We start from the raw sequence: 21283 nt of genomic DNA on the forward strand, positions 1-21283 counted from the left end.
AAAACCAATAATCTAGCACTTGTTCACAGCCAGATCACCTCTAAGGCAATGCCAGAATTCTACAGACCTGCAGCCTTTCTCAGCAGAAAGCTTATAGGGGAAGAAGCAAGTGGTCATATACTCCCAGACTGACGACTCCTTTCCTCACCATCGGTGATTTTTCACTTTCACCCGTTAGTCAGTTGGCCACAGACAAACCCACACATACAAAGACTCAGTCTGGAAGGCCACAAATAAAGGGCATGCCCCCTCAGTACTTTCAAGAAAGGCCAAAGGCCAATCCTGAAAATACTCAAGAGTACGTATCTCCTAGGCAGGGCTGTGAGGTGGGGAGAGTCAAGAGGCATGCTAGGAGCAAGGCGGTGGGAAGGCTATTGATGTTTATTATTTTGTGCACCCATCACCACGCATAGCACACAGTAGGTGCTCAACATGTGTTAAATGAACAAATGCAGGAGTGTATAAATAAAAGACTGTGTGTTAAGTACTATTGTTTTACCTTTAGCACTCTTCTAGGGATAAAAGAACATGGCAGGGTCTTGTTCTTAAGCCACAGGGAGCTCAGTGTCTCAAAAGATGAGAAAGACACCACAGCAAATAAAACAGGTGGAATATCCCTAGCGTTGTGACGGCGGTGAGCTCTAGCTGGTTTGCAGGGATGGTGCAAAGTGAAAAGGGAGGATGTGGGAAAAGGCTTCCTAGAAGAGGGACTTCTCTCCATGCCTCTTGACTGAGTCAGGTCTCCTTTTAGAAAGAGGAGTAAAATGAGAAGGCAAATATGAAGGACACAAGCCCAGGTGTTTCTTCCTGGCCAAAAACGTGGGCTATAGTCTTAACTAAGTTGGAGATTTCCTCTCAGTTCTCCCATTCCCATCCCCAAGGTAGGGAGGGTGGCATGCACACACTACTGCCCAGAAGTCTTCCTTCTTATGTTGCTGGCTGGATGCGCACTGGGGGAAGTGATTTGAGTGTATTTTCGGCCCTGAGTTTTCAGGAACTGTGAGTGGGCAGTAAGCATTCCCGTGGTGACACAGGGAAGAGGTTTCAATTTTGATGATGCGATATTTAAACAGAGACCTAAAGATGACCTAAAGGAAGGTGAGCTATGTATGCATCTAGAAGGAGAGTGTTCCTGGCAGAGGGAACAGCAAATGCAAAGGCCCTGAGGCAGGAATATGTAAATCTGATCAAGGCAGGACAGCAAGACACCTGGAGTAGGATGAATACAGTGAAGGGGGGTTAAGCCATGAGCTAAAAGTGGTCCTGGAGGCCTTGTAAGTTATTATAAGGACCTCAGATAAAACTCTGAGTTAGACGGAAGGCAACAGAGAACTTAGAGCAGAGGTGCAGGAGGATCTGACTTGGAGGATCACTGGCACTTATACCGAGAAGAGGGCAGGGGACCGAGAACAGAACGAGGGCTTGTCTGCTCTTTGCAGAAGGCAGCTCCAACAGTCCAGCGAGGGGACGAGTTTCCACTGGGGCAGTCGCAGGAGTGGGAGTGGCTGGATGCTGAGTGTATTTTGAAGATGAAGCCAAAAATATTTGTCAGTTGTCTGCATGTAAGATGTGAAGCTCACTCTAGGGTCGTCCTTAATAGTGTAGATAAAATACCTGACTCATAATAGAAGCTCGAATAACAAGCTACTAGTAATGATCATGATAACTATAACCCAACACAGCACTTACACTGACTGATAGCATAGTGAGACCCCTCACGTCTGCTTCGGGACTTACGTTTAGCTTATAGCACAAGCTGCAGATACCTGTCAAAATTCCATTCTTATCTCGAGAGGGGTAAGTGATGATAAACAGTGCAGTTAGGACCATGCTTTTAGTGGTCTGTTTTTATCCTCCACTATTTCCACTGCATCAAGAAGATAATCTCTACAATCTAAATAGAAACTGATCCAGACGTACATTCTGATTGATTAGGGTACATGCTAATGGGGTATAAGACACTGTACAAGTATATATTAAAAAATAATTGAACTTGAAGATGTATAAATAGACACATAGGCAAAGTCTTCATCTCACGTCTAGCTTATATCTCTAACAATACATCCTAAACCAGTCTCCTGGTGCCCTACCTCCACCCCTATAGAGGTCCCCATTTCAGTAAACATGATCCCATTCTTTTAGATGCTCAGGTCAAAATCCTAGAGTCATTCTTGATTCTTCTTTTTCTCTCATACCCTTTACCAACCTTTCAGTAAATCCTTTAGACTCTACCTCCAAAATATATCCAGGACTTATTGGAAAGAAAATAACAACTCCATTTCATCCTTACACCCAAGTTGACACTTAGTATGGTTTCAATTGGTTGTTTCAGCCACGAGAGGTACAGGGAATTCATTTTTTCAACAAATATTTTTTGAGTAGCTACTCAGAAGACACTAGATGTTGGGAACAAAGCAGTGAAAAAAAGTAGATAAAATCTCTGCTCAAGGATCTTGCACTCTAGAGAGGACCCAGATAGTTAGTAAACATAATGATAAATGCCAGTAAATCCAGTGTAGAAAAATAAAGCAAGGGAGGGAATAGGGAGTCCTTCCTGGGAGGCCAAGGGGCTTGCTATTTTTATAGGGTGGTCAGAGAAGGCCTTACTGATCGGTGACCTCTGAGCAAAGACTTAAGGGAAATGAAGGGGAAGTGTCTCAGGTGTCTTAGGGGAACCAGATCCTAGGGCCCCGTCAGTCATTGTAAGGACCGTACCTTTCGCTCTGGGTGGATGGGATCCAGTGGCAGAGTTAGGGGCAGAGATATGACATGAATGGATTTCTGTTTTAAAAGGATCACTGGAGCTACTATGAGACAGGGGTGAAGTGTGTGTGTAAAAGGGAGTTTTAGGCAGCGGAACCAAGTCTTAAGGAAGGGAAGAAGGAACTGTAGGCAGTTCTGAACCGCAGGAAGACAGGATACAAATTGGGAGCATCAGGAAAAACAGAAGAGCGGCAACCTTTCATGCCATGTCTAAAGGCACACAGGGGAACCACTGAAGGATGAATTGGGAAGGGACATGATTGGGTGCCTGTGGGCAGAGTGTGGTTTTGGGTGAGTTGAGGGTGACTTAAGGCTTTCATAGAGAAAAAAATTCCAGCTATGAATGAGAGTATAGGGTAGACCCTAAATATTTCTGAAGTCAAAAATCCTTGAGAATCCAGTAGAATGACTGAACCCTAACTCCTAAAACATGCATTTATGTTTATATAAAGAAAAATTTACATACAGCTTCATGTGCTTTCTGTATCTCCTGAGGCCCTTTTGGGTAAAACCCTTTGATGCCCAATGTTCTGCTTCCAATAGATAATCACGTCTGTTACCTTAAAGAACTAAAGAAGTTTGAAAAGATTGGTGCTGACTTAAATTCACTTATTTGCAAATTGGCCATGAGATTTTATTTAAACCTACACAGAATGTCGCAGCTGGGCCTTAAATCCAGGTTTCCTGACTCCCAATATATTAGGTTCATTGCTCCCCAAAGTAACATGCCTGGATTAGCAGCAGCAACCCTGGGGTGCTTGTTAGAAATAAAAAATCTCAGTCTTCACCCCAGACCTTCTGAAGCAGAACTAGTGGTTTAACAACATCCTCAGGGTATCCCTAATGCGCTGTTCTAGGGTACGTCCCTTGGAGGCAAAATGGTAGTCCCCGGGTTATTTGGGAGGATCTGACATTAATCTCAGGCTGGATATGACTTTTTTTAAACACCCACTTTCCCCCCACCTGTTTACATTTTGTTAATGGTTATGGTCCCTTTAGGTGTCTTAATCCTGCTTTCCCCACCCTCCCACCAAAGTCCTAATGTATAATGTAAGAACCGCTCAGGGGCACAAGGCAAGTCGACCCCAAGTCTTTGTTCTCTAGGCCCTGACCTTAAGAAAAAGGCTAAGAACCTATCCTAACCTGCTGAATGTGTTCTCTCACCTTAGAGGATCCATCCTGTGTAGATTTCTTCGGCTGGTGTCATCTTGTTCCTCAGCATGGTGTCTGCAACCACAAATTTTACGGCAAACAATGCTGCAAGTCATGCACAAGGAAGAGCTGATCTTGACACCCTTCCAGCCCGGAAGGGCCAGCGTCTTGCCTCCCAACCTCCGGAGAGACCAGCCACATTTCCATCGAAAGATGAACACTGCAGACCACGTGTGAGCTGACCGCAGTGTTGGAGGGGCCCGCTCTCAAGTACAGACAGGCTCCTTTTTCAGTTCCCCAATGCACATGGTACTCAGAAGCACTTGAAAATGGGAAGCGATGACAAATCTGATTTACAAAAACATAAAACAAAAATAGGACAGCTTTGATTTGCACTGTTACACGCAAGAAGTGATGACTTACAGTGAGATAGAACAAATTTTGACAAAGTGAGACTCTTGTTAACTTTGGGACAGACCCCCCCCTGTGAACCTCAGAGGGTTCCATGACCAAGACGTCAGTTTTGAAAAGGCCCTTTAAGACTTCAAGTCAAAGACTGAGACTTGGAGCGACCAAACGTGGACGGAACACGCTGCCTAACTTCCTTGGAGCTCACGGTTTGACCGAACTGTGGACACCCCAAACCAGAAGTTATACCAACACCAAATGGTGCTCGTGACTGTGCTTGCTGACTGGCAAGCTTCATGTCCTGTTTATCTGGTGTGTGTGTGTGTGTTGTGTGTCTGTGTGTGTGTGTGTGTGTGTGTGTGTGTGTGTGCGTGTGTTGTTTTTTATTATTTTGTTTAAAGTATATTCTGCTTATAGAGAGTCTCCAAGACTAAAATTCACAACTTGAAAAGGAATATTCTGAAAACAGGGCAACGTGAACTATAGTGAAGATCGCCACTTAATTGAAATTCACACTCTGAAAAAAAGGAAAACCAAAACAAAACAAAACACAAAACACTGTTGCCCTACACACTCTATCAACCTCATCTCATAATTTTTGGTGCTAGTCGAACAAGTACTCAGGAGCCTCAAGTCTGCTCTTTGGGAATCACAATTGGTGAGATGTTCATTTCTGGTAAAAATCTAAGAGGCGCTAAAGAGCAAAACAGCCCTGTTTTGAAGGAGAGGAAAACATCATTTATAATGCTCCCTACATATTATCAGAGATGCTTGGAAAATTAAAGGCCGCTTGTGGTTTTTTTCCTACCAACTGACATGTTTAAATTTGCCCTAGGATTTAGTTAACAAGAAAAAAAGTCACAGTAGCAATAGAAAAATCCATCTGTCTTCTTGCTATGTGAATATTAATAAATCACAATATGCCAAGACCCTTCAACGAATGAGAGTGTTTTATAATCTTTCAGATCATATTTTCAGTGTTCAGAAGCCAGCTGTTGGTAGGCACTAATGAGCTTAAAATTGTGCTCAACGGGAAAAATACCACACTATTTTGCCAAAACCAAAGTAACTTACAAGACTGTGTCCTTCTGTAATTTTTTGAGATGTGGTTATTAAGGGCATATTTATATAATTCTACTCTATTCCTCAATGTCTTTGATGAATGTAACCCAATTTTACTGCTTTAAAAAGTCTCAATTCAAACAGGGATTTGCCAGCTCAGCACAACCAACTAGACAGTGGTTCGTTAAATTGAGAGCATCCTTTGTTCCGTTCTAATTAGAATCATGCATTCTCAGATCTCAGAGAAATAATGATTAGAATATTCTCTCAATCTCCTTGGCTTGGCCGAGAATAATGGCCATTTTATCATAAAAAATATATATATATAGTGCCACATCACCACCCCCTTGCCCTCTGAAAAACTGCAAGTTGTTTCTTTATATAATTATCATTTTATTATTTTATGGAAAATTAATTTATTAATTAACAGCCTATTCTTATGTGTTCTCACTTGCTTCGCTAAGTGATATTAATTCTGAGGAAAAATGTTGAATAAACAAACATGGGTTATAGAGAAAAGTCAAAATATATGTGTAATATTTAATTATTTTATAAGTTTTATAATAAAGTGTTCTGTTTCTTTGTCTTTGAAACTTGTTAAGTTCTTGAATAAATTAGTGAGAAGCCAGTGATTACCAAGGTGATATAAGTGTATAAATGTTGATTAAGAATCTCAGAGTAAGTTCTCAAAAAGTTGAGAAAAGTTTGGGGGTAAGATATTAATTAATCATTTTTCTCGTTTGTGTATGAGAAAATTACAAACCATCAAATGCTGGGATGAAATACATGACATTTACCATCTTATGGAGATACTGAATTATTTTTTTTCTACTCTTAATAGTCATGTAATCATTTATTTATGGAACTCATCCAAGTTAGATAAACCATAAATGTAGTTGCATCTCTTTTTTTTTTCCCTACTTGAAAATCTTTTTGCAGAAAGAAAGAGAGGGAAGGGAAAGGCGGGGGGAAAGAAAAAAAAACTAAGTAATAAATTAAAAAGCAAATTGCTCTCAGGTTTTTGAAATTTTGAATCTTCAGACCAGAGAAAAATAAAACTATCTGGGCAAAGTAAGTCCAAATGACCTGAATAAACAGTATTTTTTCCTACATGTGTGAGATACATATATATATATACATATATATACATATATGTATACATATGTATACATATATACATATATATATGTATAAAACTTATGTATGCTATTTTTAAAATATATTTAAGAGGATTTTTAAGTGAATTATTGCTATTTGGCAGACATAAAAATTATGGTTAATAATGAAAAATGGAATAGATGGCAGATAAGTTACCTTTCTACTACCTTTTGTTAATAAAATATTATTAATAAAAGCAACCATATGTTATCTTATTTAATCCTCACAACAGCTTAGTTAGGAAGATACTATTATCTTCCCTTTGCAGATGGGGACTCTGAGATTCACAGAGATCACATATTTGGCCCAAGGGCACAGGTCATTGAGTGATGGGTCAGGACTCAAATCCAGGTCTGTCAGACTTAAAAGGTTATTATTTTGTCACTGTGCTGCATCACCCTGGGAAAGATTTTTAAAAAGAGAGAGACAGAGAAAGAAAAAGAGAAGTCCATCTAGGCCTTAGAATTCTGTTATGGCCCCTGAGACACACGTGAAGAGGGTTTGACAATAAATGATTTAACAATGAAGAATTATGGGGAGAGCTGGGATGACTTAAGGTGGGGAATTGGAGATGGGAGGCAATACATTCCCACCTAGCCTGTCTTTTCAATAAAGGATGCTTAAAGACTTGTTGGGACTTCCCTGGCGGTCCAGTGGTTAAGACTCTGCGCTTCTACTGCAGGGGGCGCAGGTTCAAACCCTGGTCGGGGAACTAAGATTCCACATGCCGTGCAGAGCGGCCAAAAAAAGATACCTAAAGACTTGTTGCATAAGTGTTTATTCTTTAATAACTGTTTCCCTCTGGGATGGTAGTGTTTTCTGGGCAACGGGACCTCAGTGTTGGGAGCCTGCAATGCCAAGTCCATTAGGATGGAGAGAGAGAGTGAGGAACAGTGCCCTTGGCATGGATTCTATATGCCAACTGTGGGGAAGGATGCTGTCCCAGCAGTGTGCATAATGCAAGAGATAGTTTATGGAATTAACTGCATAGAACCCATTATTGAAAAACGTGATATATTGATAGAAAAGGCCACTTACTTATGTCCTATATGGGTTTATTTTGGAAACTAAAAATTTGTATGCAGATTCCATGTATCGTCTGCCTTACCTTATCTTTCCCGTAAGATCTTAAGTCCTCAACTCCTCTGTGGTCGCCACTAATGCTGAGGCTCTGAATACCTCCTCAATCACCCCTGTATCTGGGTGATTTTTACCTTCGTCCTCCGGAAGGTACCACAGGAGGAAGCGATTCTTGAACTGCTGTCATTCATTTACTATAATCTTGAGTTTCCCTGTAAGCACAAAACACCTCTACTAAATGTGTTATTTAAATTTATCTATTTAATTAAAAGTGATGTGATCTAAAGAAAATACTGTTTAAGAAGTAAACTTTTTATAACTCCTGTAAATGGAAAATTTATATTATTTCCCATAAATGAAGACAAATAAAAGCCCACTGAATAGTATTAACGTTTAAATTTATTTTAATTAAAAATAAAATATAGTCACTACAACTGGCTCACACAATTCATATCTAAGAAAAATTTCTCACTGAGAATAAGTGACTGTTCCTAGTTCCTCAGGAATATTCAGTTTAGCATCATTAAGCTTAAGATAAAGTTCTCTGTCAATAAGATTATTTTGGTCTTGAATGCCAACTCATATTTGTACATAGAAAAGGCAAATTATATCCATTTAACTGTGCCTATGCGGATAGAATTAGACATTGAGAATCATACTTGACTTTTGTTCAACAAATTTTTGTGTACAAAGAAGACATTAGGAGAAATATCCAGAATGTATTTTTCTAAATGTATCCAGTTATTTCTTAGTTTCTGCAAAACAATGGCAAACTGCCTTACCCGTGCACACAACCAGCATCCTCTTTGAACACTATGAAGAGATACTTGCAAAGTATTTCTAAGTGTTTTCCTAAACTCTGTTTCGTAAGGGACACAGCTGAGTTCATAACCAGGTCATTCAATGACAAAAAATAATTTATACAATTGTTGGTTGGTAAAATGGACAAATGATGTTCCTGGATTGTTCCCAGCATGCTAACTGGGATGAGAAAGAGGCACCAAGGTCTAGGAAAAGGAAATCCTGTAGGCCATTTCTCCCCAACCCCCCTGTTTCCTTATTCCCCTCTTCTCTTCTTCCTTCCATCATCGCCTTGGCATCCTGATTTAGGCTGCCTCTGCCTCATACAGGTTAGGACATCACCTGACATTACCTGGTGTTGCACCAGATCGTCCATACGCCATGTTGGAAAGCACTACTCTAAATGAACACTTGGTACGCCTGAATCCTCCACCCCCGTGGCTAACAGACTTAACTAAAACTGGTGTGCAGTACAAAGAGTAGCCCTTTCTCTGTGTTAACAATCAGAGCCCTGGAGGAAATGGCCTTTCAAGGTGAACCAGGACCAGGAGCTGTTCCTGCCAGAGACAAGGCCCAGACCTGTTTCTCTCTCTGACTTCTCCTCTCTCTTCTGTCATGTGGCCGGAACACAGGAAGGATGGGGCAGCCCCCCACTTGGCAGAAGGTCTAGGTAGTCTACCATTCTTGCAGATTTCCATTTCATATACCAAGGGGCAGAGTATCTCCCATTTCTTGGAAAGAGGGTCCTCTCTCCCCTGCCCCATCCCCTTTGAAAGCCAAGTTGTATCTAGAATAAGTCTCAGGACAATAATTTCTAAATCATTAGCTACATTACCATCACCTAAGGATATTTTACATAGAACTTCCCAGGCCTCATTCCAGAAATTTAATTAAGTACCCTGGGGGTAAGACCTGGGCATTTACATTTTAAAAGGCATTCAGGTTGGACTTCCCTGGTGGTGCAGTGGTTAAGAATCTGCCTGCCAATGCAGGGGACACGGGTTTGAGCCCTGGTCCGGGATAATCCCACATGCCGTGGAGCAACTAAGCCCGTGCACCACAACTACCGAGCCCACATGCCACAACTACTGAAGCCCGCACGCCTACAGCCCGCGCTCTGCAACAAGAGAAGCGACTGCAGTGAGAAGCCCACGCACCACAATGAAGAGTAGCCCCCACTCGCCACAACTAGAGAAAGCCTGTGCGCAGCAACGAAGACCCAACGCAGCCATAAATTAACTAATTAATTAATATTTTTAAAAAGGTATTCAGGTTTCTTTGAGGAACAGCTGGGTTTGGAACCACTGGTCTAGGGCAAATAAAGAAGTGCCTTGGGTCTGTCTGCCTTATGCAGGCAAGGGAGTCCCCTAGGTACCACGCCCTGCAGTGCAGCTCTGCAGTGGTCTGCGCCAAACTCAGCTGAGAATGAAGGGCCTTTGGCCTATTCTCATTCTTTGCATGTATGTTTCACCTGGAAAACTCTTGTGACGGTAAATCGTGTGTCAAGAAAAGGATTTGCAGGCAGGGACCACCTGCTCACCTTTTTCTCTCTTCTCATTCCCAAACATGTCGGTAGCCTACAGAGGGGTTTGGCGGGCAGTGGAACAGTATCGAGGGAAATTAGCCATTTCTCTCAGTCAAGCACCCACATGCAAGAGCTAGTGTACTGTCGTTTATTTTCTTAAAAATGGTGGGGGAGGGAGCGCCTACCATAGAGAAGCCAGTGAAATCCCCATCGGAAAGTGTCTTTTGGCAAATCACTCCCAGCGCTCTTGTGTGTGTGTGAAGAAACACAGTGCATGAAAACAGTTGTACTCCTGAGATCCAGAGTCAAGGCAGAATGAAGGCTTCCGTCCTATTTCCTGCCCGGTCATTAGGTGCCAAGAGGTGAATCAATCATTTTTAGGAATTAGGCCAACTGTCACTTCCTTACAAAGTGCAAAAAATGCATTGGCTGACTCAACTGAGTGAAAATGGTAGCTTCAGCTTTTGTCCAACAGAAGACAAAAGAAACAACATCTTTCATAATATAGGGAAGAGCTGCTAGGAGGATGCTTTGGGGCCATGCTAAAGAATAAACAGTTTAATTCCATGGTTTGTGCTTTTCTGGGCCTCTTATTTTTCTTGTTTAATGGCTAATTTTATTAATTTATGGGTTTTTATTTTTAAGATTGGTTCCAGATATTTAAAATGAACATGTCTGTCTATTTATATATCTGCATCATTTTAAAGCAATAAAAGAGTCATTGTTATTGTATACAGTGAATTTCTGCCTTTGTTATGATGCCCACATTATCCAGAGCTTTTATTACATGCAGAAAGGTCGGCAGACTTCACATTTTCGTGGAAGTTAGTATTTGTTTTCACACTAAAATCTCTCTGACATAAAATCACATGTACTGGGCTTCCCTGGTGGTGCAGTGGTTGAGAATCTGCCTGCCAATGCAGGGGACACGGGTTCGAGCCCTGGTCTGGGAAGATCCCACATGCCGCGGAGCAACTGGGCCCGTGAGCCACAACTACTGAGCCTGCGCGTCTGGAGCCTGTGCTCCGCAACAAGAGAGGCCGCGAAAGTGAGAGGCCCGCGCACCGCGGTGAAGAGTGGCCCCTGCTCGCCGCAACTAGAGAAAGCCCTCGCACAGAAACAAAGACCCAACACAGCCATAAATTAATTAATTAATTAATTAATTTAAAAAAAAGAATGGATGCCATTATTTGGCATCTATATTTAAATCACGGGGACTCTCTTGTAGTTCGCTCTACCTAAACTAACATTTTCTCATGTATTTTTGCTATCTAAAACATATTCATCCTTCAACAAGCATTTATTAAGCATTTACTGCAATACAAGATCCAAGCATAGAAACAGATCTTGTTCCTGACCCAAAGGGACGGATTCTTAAAAATATGAGACGCTCACCCACACAGAAATCAGGCAATGGTCCAAGGTCATATAGTCCTAAGATTTTTTAAAAATTCCTCACTTTTACATTCACCCCACTCAGCATTTGAAAATGCTTGTTTTCAGCCTGTATTATTGTCAATATCACATAATGCAAATCAGGATCATGCAGATGTAGAAGGCAGGGTCCCCTTCTAAAATAATAAAATCACCCAATTATAATTAAGCAGAGTGGCCCACTTGCAAATTAATGTATAAAATTTATGAACTGGAAGAGAATTTAGTCATCATTTCATTCTCTCTCCCTCACAAATGTAGAAACTGAGACCCAAATATTTGAGGGCCTTTCCTAAAATTACCCAGTGAGTTAATGGTAAGTCCAAGAGTAAAATCAGATACCATAATTTTCATACAAGTATTCTTTTCACTGTATTATAAAATATTTGATTTTTCACTTAATAAGTAAATGCTTTTATTGACAATTACTCTGGAGACTTCAGGGAATTTTAATGAGTAGTGAGTTTCAAATAGAAACCTAGTAAGAAAAACTGCTGAGTTCATATGATATCTATGGTATTAAGTTCCCCTTCCTCAAAAGAAATACTCTGGGACCATAAGAAGCATAAAGATGTTGTCATACTTCCTCTCTGCAGGGCAAAGGGGACTTCATGAAAGAACAAATTTTTTAAAATATCTGACCCATTTCCTTTCCAAAAGGCTGGTATCTTCAGGGAACTGAACTACTGCTTTGCTTTGAGCCATGAATTAGTAAGGATGTTGCAGGTGACAAAACTTTGTAAATATACTAAAGTACATTGGATTGGACACTTTAAATGGGCGATTTTATGGCATGTAGATTATACCTCTTTATTGAGATATAAAATTCTGTTTAAATAAGAATATGCTTGAAATGAGGACTGTCTTTGCTCACTCCTATGATCACATAGGAATTTTGCTGTGTAGCACCAATTCTTCCTGTACTGTTCACACCCCATTTACTTGGTTCAAGAGTGCCCCAAACCAATTTTGTTTACAGAAGGGGCAACTTCATTCATCTATTTGCTATTTCACTCAACCAGACAAGGGTAACTTTCAGCCACTGTCCTTGGTACTGAAGATATAATTAGAATGTAAGGTCCATGAGGGTAGGGGATTTTTCTATCTTGTTTAGTATGGTATTGTCATTACCTACCATTTCTTGAATGGATGATACACAGGGGAACAAGACAGACATAGTCTCTGCCTCTTCAAACTTGTAGTCCAGGTGTTAGGGATTCAGAAAATTAAATAGCGTTTTTACTATAGAATTGAAATCATCTATGAAAGAGAACTCTGCAGGGCCAGAAAAAAGAGCACTAAATCATATTGTTTCTAAAGTTCTTTTTTGTGGTTATTTCACTTGATGACTGAGATAAAAAGCTCAATGTTAGCACTTGTTTTAAACATTTTCTAAATGGATTCCCTTATACTCTTTCAAAAAGGAGAAACATTCACAGTATCAATTTTTAGGACACAGATAGTAAGCATGTTTTGACCCAAATGTTATCATGAATCAATTATGTTTAAAATGGCCACATATGCTAAGTTAAAAGAGTAGTTTGATTTACTGTATTTGATCTGTTAATAAACGTAGAACAATGGAAGCAATCATAGTTAAACCCTCCTGCCCCTGCTTGGATAGTATGAGGAAATTAAGCAGCTTGGAAGTCAACCCTTCATTTTTTTATTGGGATGTCACTGAAGGATAAGGACCTGTCAGGAGCTAGTCTGTTTCTGCTGGATAAGAGTAAGGTGGGAAGCATTTTTAAAGTTCTGAAATTCGGTTGTAGAAAACAGTTGGGAGGATAGGGGCTACCCTTGGCATTATGCCTTAGTCATTCAATCTACTCTTTAAGAGTTTGGCAGGAGCAGCTACATCTGGCATTTCTAGCCACTTCCATCCCCCCAAAATTATGATAAGGTTGGAGTTGGAGAGGGTGGAAGGAAGAAAAAACTAATTTGATCTTACTCCCTTCTTCCTATCCCACACATTATAGGAGGAAAAGAGGTATACCTGAGGGAAGGTGTTTTGGACCCAGTATTCTTTAATATCATGTGCATTCTATGAAACAGACTTTTTAAATGTTTTAAGAGTGATTTGATGAAATGTAAACGTTTCACTTATTTTCATAAAATTTTCCTAGGACCTACTTGGAAAACCAAAAATAACAATGTAATAAGATACTAGAGAGGGAACAGCAGGGAGAGGCAAAGATGATGTGATGATGATAATAATAATAACTAACATTAATGCACATCTGCTATGTGCAAGGAATGTACTTGGTATTTTCCATATATTAATGTCAATTTCTGTAGTTATCTGAATCTTAAAACAACAATGTAAAATAATTATTATTAACTCCCCTAGTTTTTCATAAGAAATAAGGCTCACAGACATTTTATACGATGGCATTAGATTCATGGAGACACTATTATGTTGATTAAGAGCAAGAAATTTGCATCTACACAAACCTCAAATTCATATCCTGAACTCCCTCTGAGAACCCATCTCGTTAGTGGCAATATCACTTCATTTCTTTGATCCTTAATTTCATCATCTAGGAACAGACACTGAATCATTTATTCAACAAAAGTTAGCACCACTTGTGCTGGATACTATAAGGTTGAGGAAAAATAGACAGAGTTCTGCCCTCTTTGGGTTTATATTCATGGATGAGTACAGCTATTAACCAAGGCATCGGGACTTCCCTGGTGGCGCAGTAGTTAAGAATTCGCCTGCCAATGCAGGAGACATGGGTTCAAGCCCTGGTCCGGGAAGATCCCACATGGTGCAGAGCAACTAAGTCCGTGCACAACTAGTGAGCCTGCGCTCTAGAGCCCATGAGCCACAACTACTGAAGCTCACGTGCTCTAGGGGCCCACCTGCTGCAACTACTGAGCCTGAGTGCTGCAACTACTGAAGCCCACGCGCCTAGAGCCCGTGCTCTGCAACAAGAGAAGCCACCGCAATGAGAAACCCGCATGCCGCAACGAAGAGTAGCTCCTGCTCGCCATAACTAGAGAAAAAGCCCACACTCAGCAATGAAGACCCAACGCAGGCAAAAAAAAATTTTTTTTAAATAAATTAATTAACCAAGCCATCTCATAGACAAACATAAAATTACAACCATGATAAGCACTAAGCAGAACAAGCATATAGCTGTAGCAGAAACTACATGGTATTCTAGCCATATGTGCTTGGAACCCTTAATCAATTTCTTGCACACCAGTCTGTGGTGTGATTTGACTCCCAAAGCCAGCACCTGCATTTATTTTTCTTAAGATCATGCTGTCACTGCCAGCACCCACTTTGCCTGCAAGCACAGAAAACCACTGGAAATTTATTCCCTGACTCAACCCTGCACAAACCCTCAACCCATATGTCATTCATTCATTGGTGACTAACCTAGTCAGGAGTAACTACAATAACTGGGATTGTTTGAATGCTCGGTAAGGTACTATTCACTACATGGGAGATCCTGACCCATCGTAATACTCAACAAATGGTACCTATAAAAATGACAATCAAGAAAAAGAAGACAGAATCGTGAAGAAGGCAACAGATGCTCTTGCAACAGCAAAGGAGATTTAAAGGGTAAAAGAAGAGTTCTGTGATTTTGAAGCTTTCCAGGAAATAACTTGAGAAGCAGGTTTATTCATGGCCAAGATTTCTTGAGGCCCTGGATCATCTGACCCTCAGCTGACAGCATCCTGGCACAGGTGCACGGCTGAGGATCTCCAAAGTCTGAGAGCTGGCAGCCTGGGAATGGCCAGCTGCCCAACTCCTCCTTTTCCCAGAGTGGGAGGAAGTTGGTTCCTGTGTGATTATTAATTAAATCCTGACTGGGTGGGCACTTTTAACGTCTTTTCCAGGGGGAGCCTTGCTAGCAAGATCTCATAACTGAACTGCAGCCAGCCTCAGTCAAGGAGCAGGAAACCACCTTTCGCTGGGGCCAGAGCACTTGTTCTCCATCCAAGTTTACTCACCCAGGTAGAGGTCTGAGTTGGAGGTCGGCCTGCGATTCTCAATGGATCAATTGTTTCCACCCATCTCCCCTCTGCAAGGTCCGGAAGACATGAAATAGGATTGGGGGGAAGATTAATGTGTTTCTGTACCATATTGTCTATCTGGAAGGCACACTCCGGGTACTGTTCCTAGCACAAAGCGTCTTTCAGAGTTACCCTGTAAAAAAACTGCTTTTCAGAAGATTATGTTCGGGAGTTAGGTGTCTCGGTATCCCCAGTACAAAGTGGCAGAGAGATTTAGCAGTGATCTAGATAATCTTATCAACTCAGATAATTCAGATGTTGGTTTTACTGCCTTCAAATGCAGTAGACAGATAATCATCACCAGCTAGTTCAATTCCTCTCCAAAGCCTTTACTGCTGCACAGAGAAAAGTGGGCTGATAATTACCAAACCCCAATCATGTGCCAGATATTGTCCTATGCTCTGTTTCTGCATTCTCTCCTTTAATTCTCACATCAAATCCCTTATTGTCATTTCCTCCCTTTTAAGGATGAGGAAACTGAGGTTTGATAAAGGTAAATAATTCTCTTAAGGTCACAGAGCAAAACATGATATTGCTGGGTTTAGAATATAAGTCTGTCTCAGGTAGTAAAATCTTTCCACTTAGGAAAGAGAGGGGCCAATTTTTTTAAAAAACAAGCCAATAATAAGATTTGTTTAAAAATTGCCCTGTGACTTCCACTTACAGTATGATGGTTTAAGTCTTCTAGAGACCAAGTCTCAATCAAAATCTTTTGGATAAAATAGGAAAAGCACTTGCCTAACGATCTTGAGAGTAAACATAAACAGGCACATTGTTGAAGGGAGACAAGTGTGGAGAAGCAAATAGCAAAGAAGTTTCTTTTTTTCCTTTCTTTTCTTTCCTTTCCTTTCCATGAGGAAGCTCAGATATTAGCCTTAATTTTAAAAAAGGCTATAAATCAGCTATTTCAAATATTTCAAAAATGAAAGAAAATCATGCCTGAAGAACTAAACAAAAGTGTAAGAGTGATGGTAAAGTATGAGAACAGTGGTCCAAATAGAGAATGTCAATAAAGAGGTTGAAATTATTAAAAAACAAACAAACAAAAAAAAGAAACGAAAATTCTGGAGTTTAAAAAGTCCACTAACTGAAACAAAAAAAAATTTACTAGAGGGGCTAAGAAGCAAGTTTGACAAGGCAAAAGGAAGAAGCAGCAAACCTGAACACGAACCAGTTGAGATTATTATGGTTTTGTGATACAATTTGAAATCAGAAACTGATGACTCCAGCTTTGTTGTTTTTTGTCAAGATTGGTTTGGTTCTTTCAGGTTTTTTGTGGTTCCATATGAATATTAGGATTTTTTTTCTATTTCTGTGGGGAAAAAATGCCATTGCAGTTTGGATAGGGATTGCAATGAATCTATAGATCACTTTGGGTAGCACAGACATTTTTAACAATATTAATTCTTCGAATCCATGAACATGGGATATCTTTCTATTTGTGTCTTCAATTTCTTTGATCAATTTCTTACAGTTTTCAGTACATAGATATTTTAACTCCTTGGTTAAATTTATTCCAAAGTATTTTATTGCTTTTGATGCTATTGTGAATATAGAATTGTTTTTTAAATTTCTTTTTCTGGTAGTTTGTTGATAGTAGAGAAGCACAACTAACTTGACCTGGTGAGGAGAGATCAAGGTGGTAAAGTAGGGGGACGCTGAGCTCACTTCCCCACACAAACACATCAAAAATACACCTACACATGGAGTAACTGTCACTGAAAACAAACAAGACTGACAAGGCCAATACTAGAAACTGATTTTACCTGACTTGCAGTCCCAACATGCTTTCTAAGAGCTCTGTTGCCTCTCAAAAATAATAAATTCAGCCCAATTCTCAACAACAAGTAATGGAACCCAATATTCTAGTGACTGAGGATCCTGAAGCCCTGAGTTTCGTTACTTAAAGAAAGAGATCTTAAGATTTACTGTCTCTCTTCCCTGAATTGATTAAGCAGACATTACTAAGTGCATTAATTACTAAGTGCATTGCTATGGTGCACTGAAAAGAAGACCACATTGGAAGCCAGAAAATCTGGGGTTTAGGTTTTACTCTGCATTAATTCTCTGCATGAACTTCATTTATTCTCATACCCTTATTGAACCCAGGATATCATTCGATCTTGTGATTCTCAACCCTGAATGTACATTACAGCAATGTGGAGAGAATGTAAAGATTATGCCCATGCCTCACCTCCAGAGATTCTGATTCCACTGATTTGGGATAGAGCCTGCAAGTTCCCCAGATTATTTTTATATTCAGCAGGACTTGGAACCACTGATCCAATTCCAACAACATTGTAGATGAGACATTTAAGGGCTCTTCCAAGCCCTTGAATCTTCCATAATTTTACGATGGTTTCCAGTCTCACTGAAAATCTAAGAATGACTTCAGCCTATTGTGTAAGTGGCCCAAAAGTGCAATTGCTGAAGAAATTTATTTATCTGCCCTGTGTGGGCTCAAAAAGCAAAGATTGAAAACATCTGTGCTGAGTTATTAGTTGCCTCAGTGACATGGGACACAATGAGGATGGGGGAAGATGGTCCTCAGGGAACTTGTTGGAAAACTCAAATCAAACCTTTTTAGATGTATGTCACTGTTGCTATGATGCTAGCAGCAAACATCCTGCCTACACCCTATTGGTGGGTTTGGTACAACAGGCAGTAGAGTTCTCTGGCTCCACAATTACCTACTTTCCTTCTCACCCAAGAACATCTGAAAACTCACACTGATATTGGCGCAACTCTTGACAATAGAACTACTCAAACCACTTTTGGTTGGTGAAGGTCACAGAGGAATGAGACAGGGGCATAAATGAGCCCTGCTCTACTGAGAAAAAAAAAAAATACAGCTTAAATTCAAGATTGAATTTGAAAAGTTAGTGTTCTCTCTCTGTCCTCTTTCCAATTCCCTAGATTCCCTACTCCTAAAAGGAAGTCAGTTTTACTGTTGAATTTTTTGTTTTAAATAGATCTTTACTGGAGTATAATTGCTTCTCAATACCGTGTTAGTTTCTGTTGCACAACAAAGCGAATCAGCCATATACATACACACGTCCCCATATCCCCTTCCTCTTGAGCCTCCCTTCCATCCTCCATATCCTACCTCTCTAAGTCATTGCAAAGCACCGAGCTGATCTCCCTGTGCTATCCTACTGTTTCCCACCAGCCAACTATCTTACATTCGGTAGTGTATATATGTCGATGCTACTCTCACTTGGCCCCAACTTCACCCTCCCACCCCATGTCATCAAGTCCATTCTCTATGTCTACCTCTTTATTCCTGCCCTGCAAATAGGTTCATCAGTACCATTTTTTTTTTTTTTTTAGATTCCATATATATGTGTTAGCATATGGTATTTGTTTTTCTCTTTCTGACTTACTTCACTCTGTATGACAGACTCTAGGTCCATCCACCTCGCTACAAATAACTCAATTTCGTTTCTTTTTATGGCTGAGTAATATTCCATTGTATATATGTGCCACATCTTCTTTATCCATTCATCTGTTGGTGGACATTTAGGTTGCTTCCATGTCCTCGCTATTGTAAATAGTGCTGCAGTGAACACTGTGGTACATGTCTCTTTTTGAATTATGGCTTTCTCAGGGTATATGTCCAGTAGTGGGATTGCTGGGTCATATGGTAGTTCTATTTTTAGTTTTTTAAGGAACCTCCATACTGTTTTCCATAGTGGCTGCACCAACAGTGTAGGAGGGTTCCCTTTTCACCACACCCTTTCCAGCATTTATTGTTTCTAGTTTTTTGATAATGGCCATTCTGACCGGCATGAGGTGATACCTCATTGTAGTTTTGATTTGCATTTCTCTAATAATTAGTGATGTTGAGCACCTTTTCATGTGCCTTTTGGCCATCTGCATGTCTTCCTTGGTGAAATGTCTATTTAGGTCTTCTGCCCATTTTTTAACTGGATTGTTTGTTTTTTGATATTGAGCTCCATAAGCTGTTTGTATATTTTGGAGATTAATCCTTTGTCTGTTGTTTCATTTGCAAATATTTTCTCCCATTCTGAGGGTTGTTTTTTTTTTTGTCTTGTTTATGGTTTCCTGAGCTACGCAAAAGCTTTTAAGTTTAATTAAGTCCCATTTGTTTATTTTTGTTTTTATTTCTGTTACTCTAGGAGGTGGGTCAAAAAAGATCTTCTGTGGTTTATGTCAAAGAGTGTTTTTCCTGTATTTTCCTCTAATAGTTTTATAATGTCTGACCTTACATTTAGGTCTTTAATCCATTTTGAGCTTATTTTTGTGTATGGTGTTAGGGAGTGTTCTAATTTCATTCTTTTACATGTAGCTGTCCAGTTTTCCCAGCACCACTTATTGAAGAGGCTGTCTTTTCTCCATTGTAAGTTCTTGCCTCCTTTGTCATGAAGTAGGTGCCCATATGTGCATGGGTTTATCTCTGGGCATTCTATCCTGTACCATTGATCTATATTTCTGTTTTTGTGCCAGTACCATACTGTCTTGATTACTGTAGCTTTGTAGTAGAGTCCGAAGTCAGGGAGCCTGATTCCTCCAGCTCCGTTTTTCTTTCTCAAGATTGCTTTGGCTAATCGGGGCCTTTTGTGTTTCCATACAAATTGTGAAACTTTTTGTTCTAGCTCTGTGAAAAATGCCACTGGCAATTTGATAGGGATTGCACTGAATCTGTAGATTGCTTTGGGTAGTATAGTCATTTTCACAATATTGATTCTTCCAATCCAAGAAGATGGCATCTTTCTCCATCTGTTTATGTCATCTTTGATTTCTTTCATCAGTTTTTTATAGTTTTCTGAGTACAAGTCTTTTGCCTCCTTAGGCAGGTTTATTCCTAGGTATTTTATTCTTTTTGTTGCAGTGGTAAATGGGAGTGTTTCCTTAATTTCTCTTTCTGATTTTTCATTGTTGGTGTATAGGAATGCCAGAGATTTCTGTGCATTAATTTTGTATCCTGCAACCTTACCAAATTCATTGATTAGTTCTAGTAGTTTGTTGGTGGCATCTTTAGGATTTTCTATGTATAGTATAATGTCATCAGCAAACAGTGACAGTTTTACTTTTTCTTTTCCAATTTGTATTCCTTTTATTTCTTTTTCTTCTCTGATTGCCGTGGCTAGGACTTCCAAAACTATGTTGAATAAGAGTGGTGAGAGTGGACATCCTTGTGTTGTTCCTGATCTTAGTGGAAATGCTTTCAGTTTTTCACCATTGAGTACGATGCTTGCTGTGGGTTTGTCATATATGGCCTTTATTATGTTGAGGTAGGTTCCCTCTATGCCCATTTTCTGGAAAGTTTTTATCATAAATGGGTGTTGAATTTTGTGAAAAGCTTTTTCTGCATCTATTGAGATGATCATATGGTTTTTATTCCTTAATTTGTTAATGTCAAATTATTACCATTTACCAATTATTACTATTACCATTTTCTTAATTGTTTTGGGTTTGTTTTTGTGGGTCTTTTTCTTCTCTTGTGTTTCCTGCTTAGAGAAGTTTCTTTAGCATTTGTTGTAAAGCTGGTTTGGTGGTGCTGAATTCTCTTAGCTTTTGCTTGTCTGAAAAGCTTTTGACTTCTCTATCGAATCTGAATGAGATCCTTGCTGGGTAGAGTAATCTTGGTTGTAGGTGTTTCTCTTTCATCACTTTAAATATGTCCTGCCACTCCCTTCTGCCCTGCAGAGTTTCCACTTAAAAATCAGCTGATAGGGGCTTCCCTGGTGGCGCAGCGGTTGAGAATCTGCCTGCCAATGCAGGGGACACGGGTTCGAGCCCTGGTCTGGGAAGATCCCACATGCCGCAGAGCAACTAGGCCCGTGAGCCACAACTACTGAGCCTGCGCGTCTGGAGCCTGTGCTCCGCAGCAAGAGAGGCCGCGAT

At 40.1% G+C, this 21283-nt stretch overlaps 1 protein-coding gene and 1 long non-coding RNA gene across 3 annotated transcripts in view; one reads left to right on the forward strand and one right to left on the reverse strand.

The window, feature by feature from the left end:
* ADAMTS18 (ADAM metallopeptidase with thrombospondin type 1 motif 18) overlaps positions 1–4690 on the forward strand; it is a 152192-nt gene extending 147502 nt beyond the window's left edge. The window contains exon 22 of the mRNA XM_061173193.1: positions 3933–4690. Coding sequence (XP_061029176.1) covers positions 3933–4048 — 116 coding nt within the window. The 3' untranslated portion in view covers positions 4049–4690. The remainder of the gene's footprint in view (positions 1–3932) is intronic.
* LOC133078232 (uncharacterized) overlaps positions 1–21283 on the reverse strand; it is a 79667-nt gene that overhangs the window by 2474 nt on the left and 55910 nt on the right. For both annotated transcript variants that reach the window (XR_009697852.1, XR_009697851.1), the window contains exons 2-3: positions 7652–7835; positions 3928–4263 (exon numbers count right to left, since the gene is read on the reverse strand). This is a non-coding gene — a long non-coding RNA (uncharacterized LOC133078232). The remainder of the gene's footprint in view (positions 1–3927; positions 4264–7651; positions 7836–21283) is intronic.

Source organism: Eubalaena glacialis, chromosome 18, assembly GCF_028564815.1.
Source record: "Eubalaena glacialis isolate mEubGla1 chromosome 18, mEubGla1.1.hap2.+ XY, whole genome shotgun sequence".
In the NCBI taxonomy this organism is placed as follows: Eukaryota; Metazoa; Chordata; class Mammalia; order Artiodactyla; family Balaenidae; genus Eubalaena; species Eubalaena glacialis.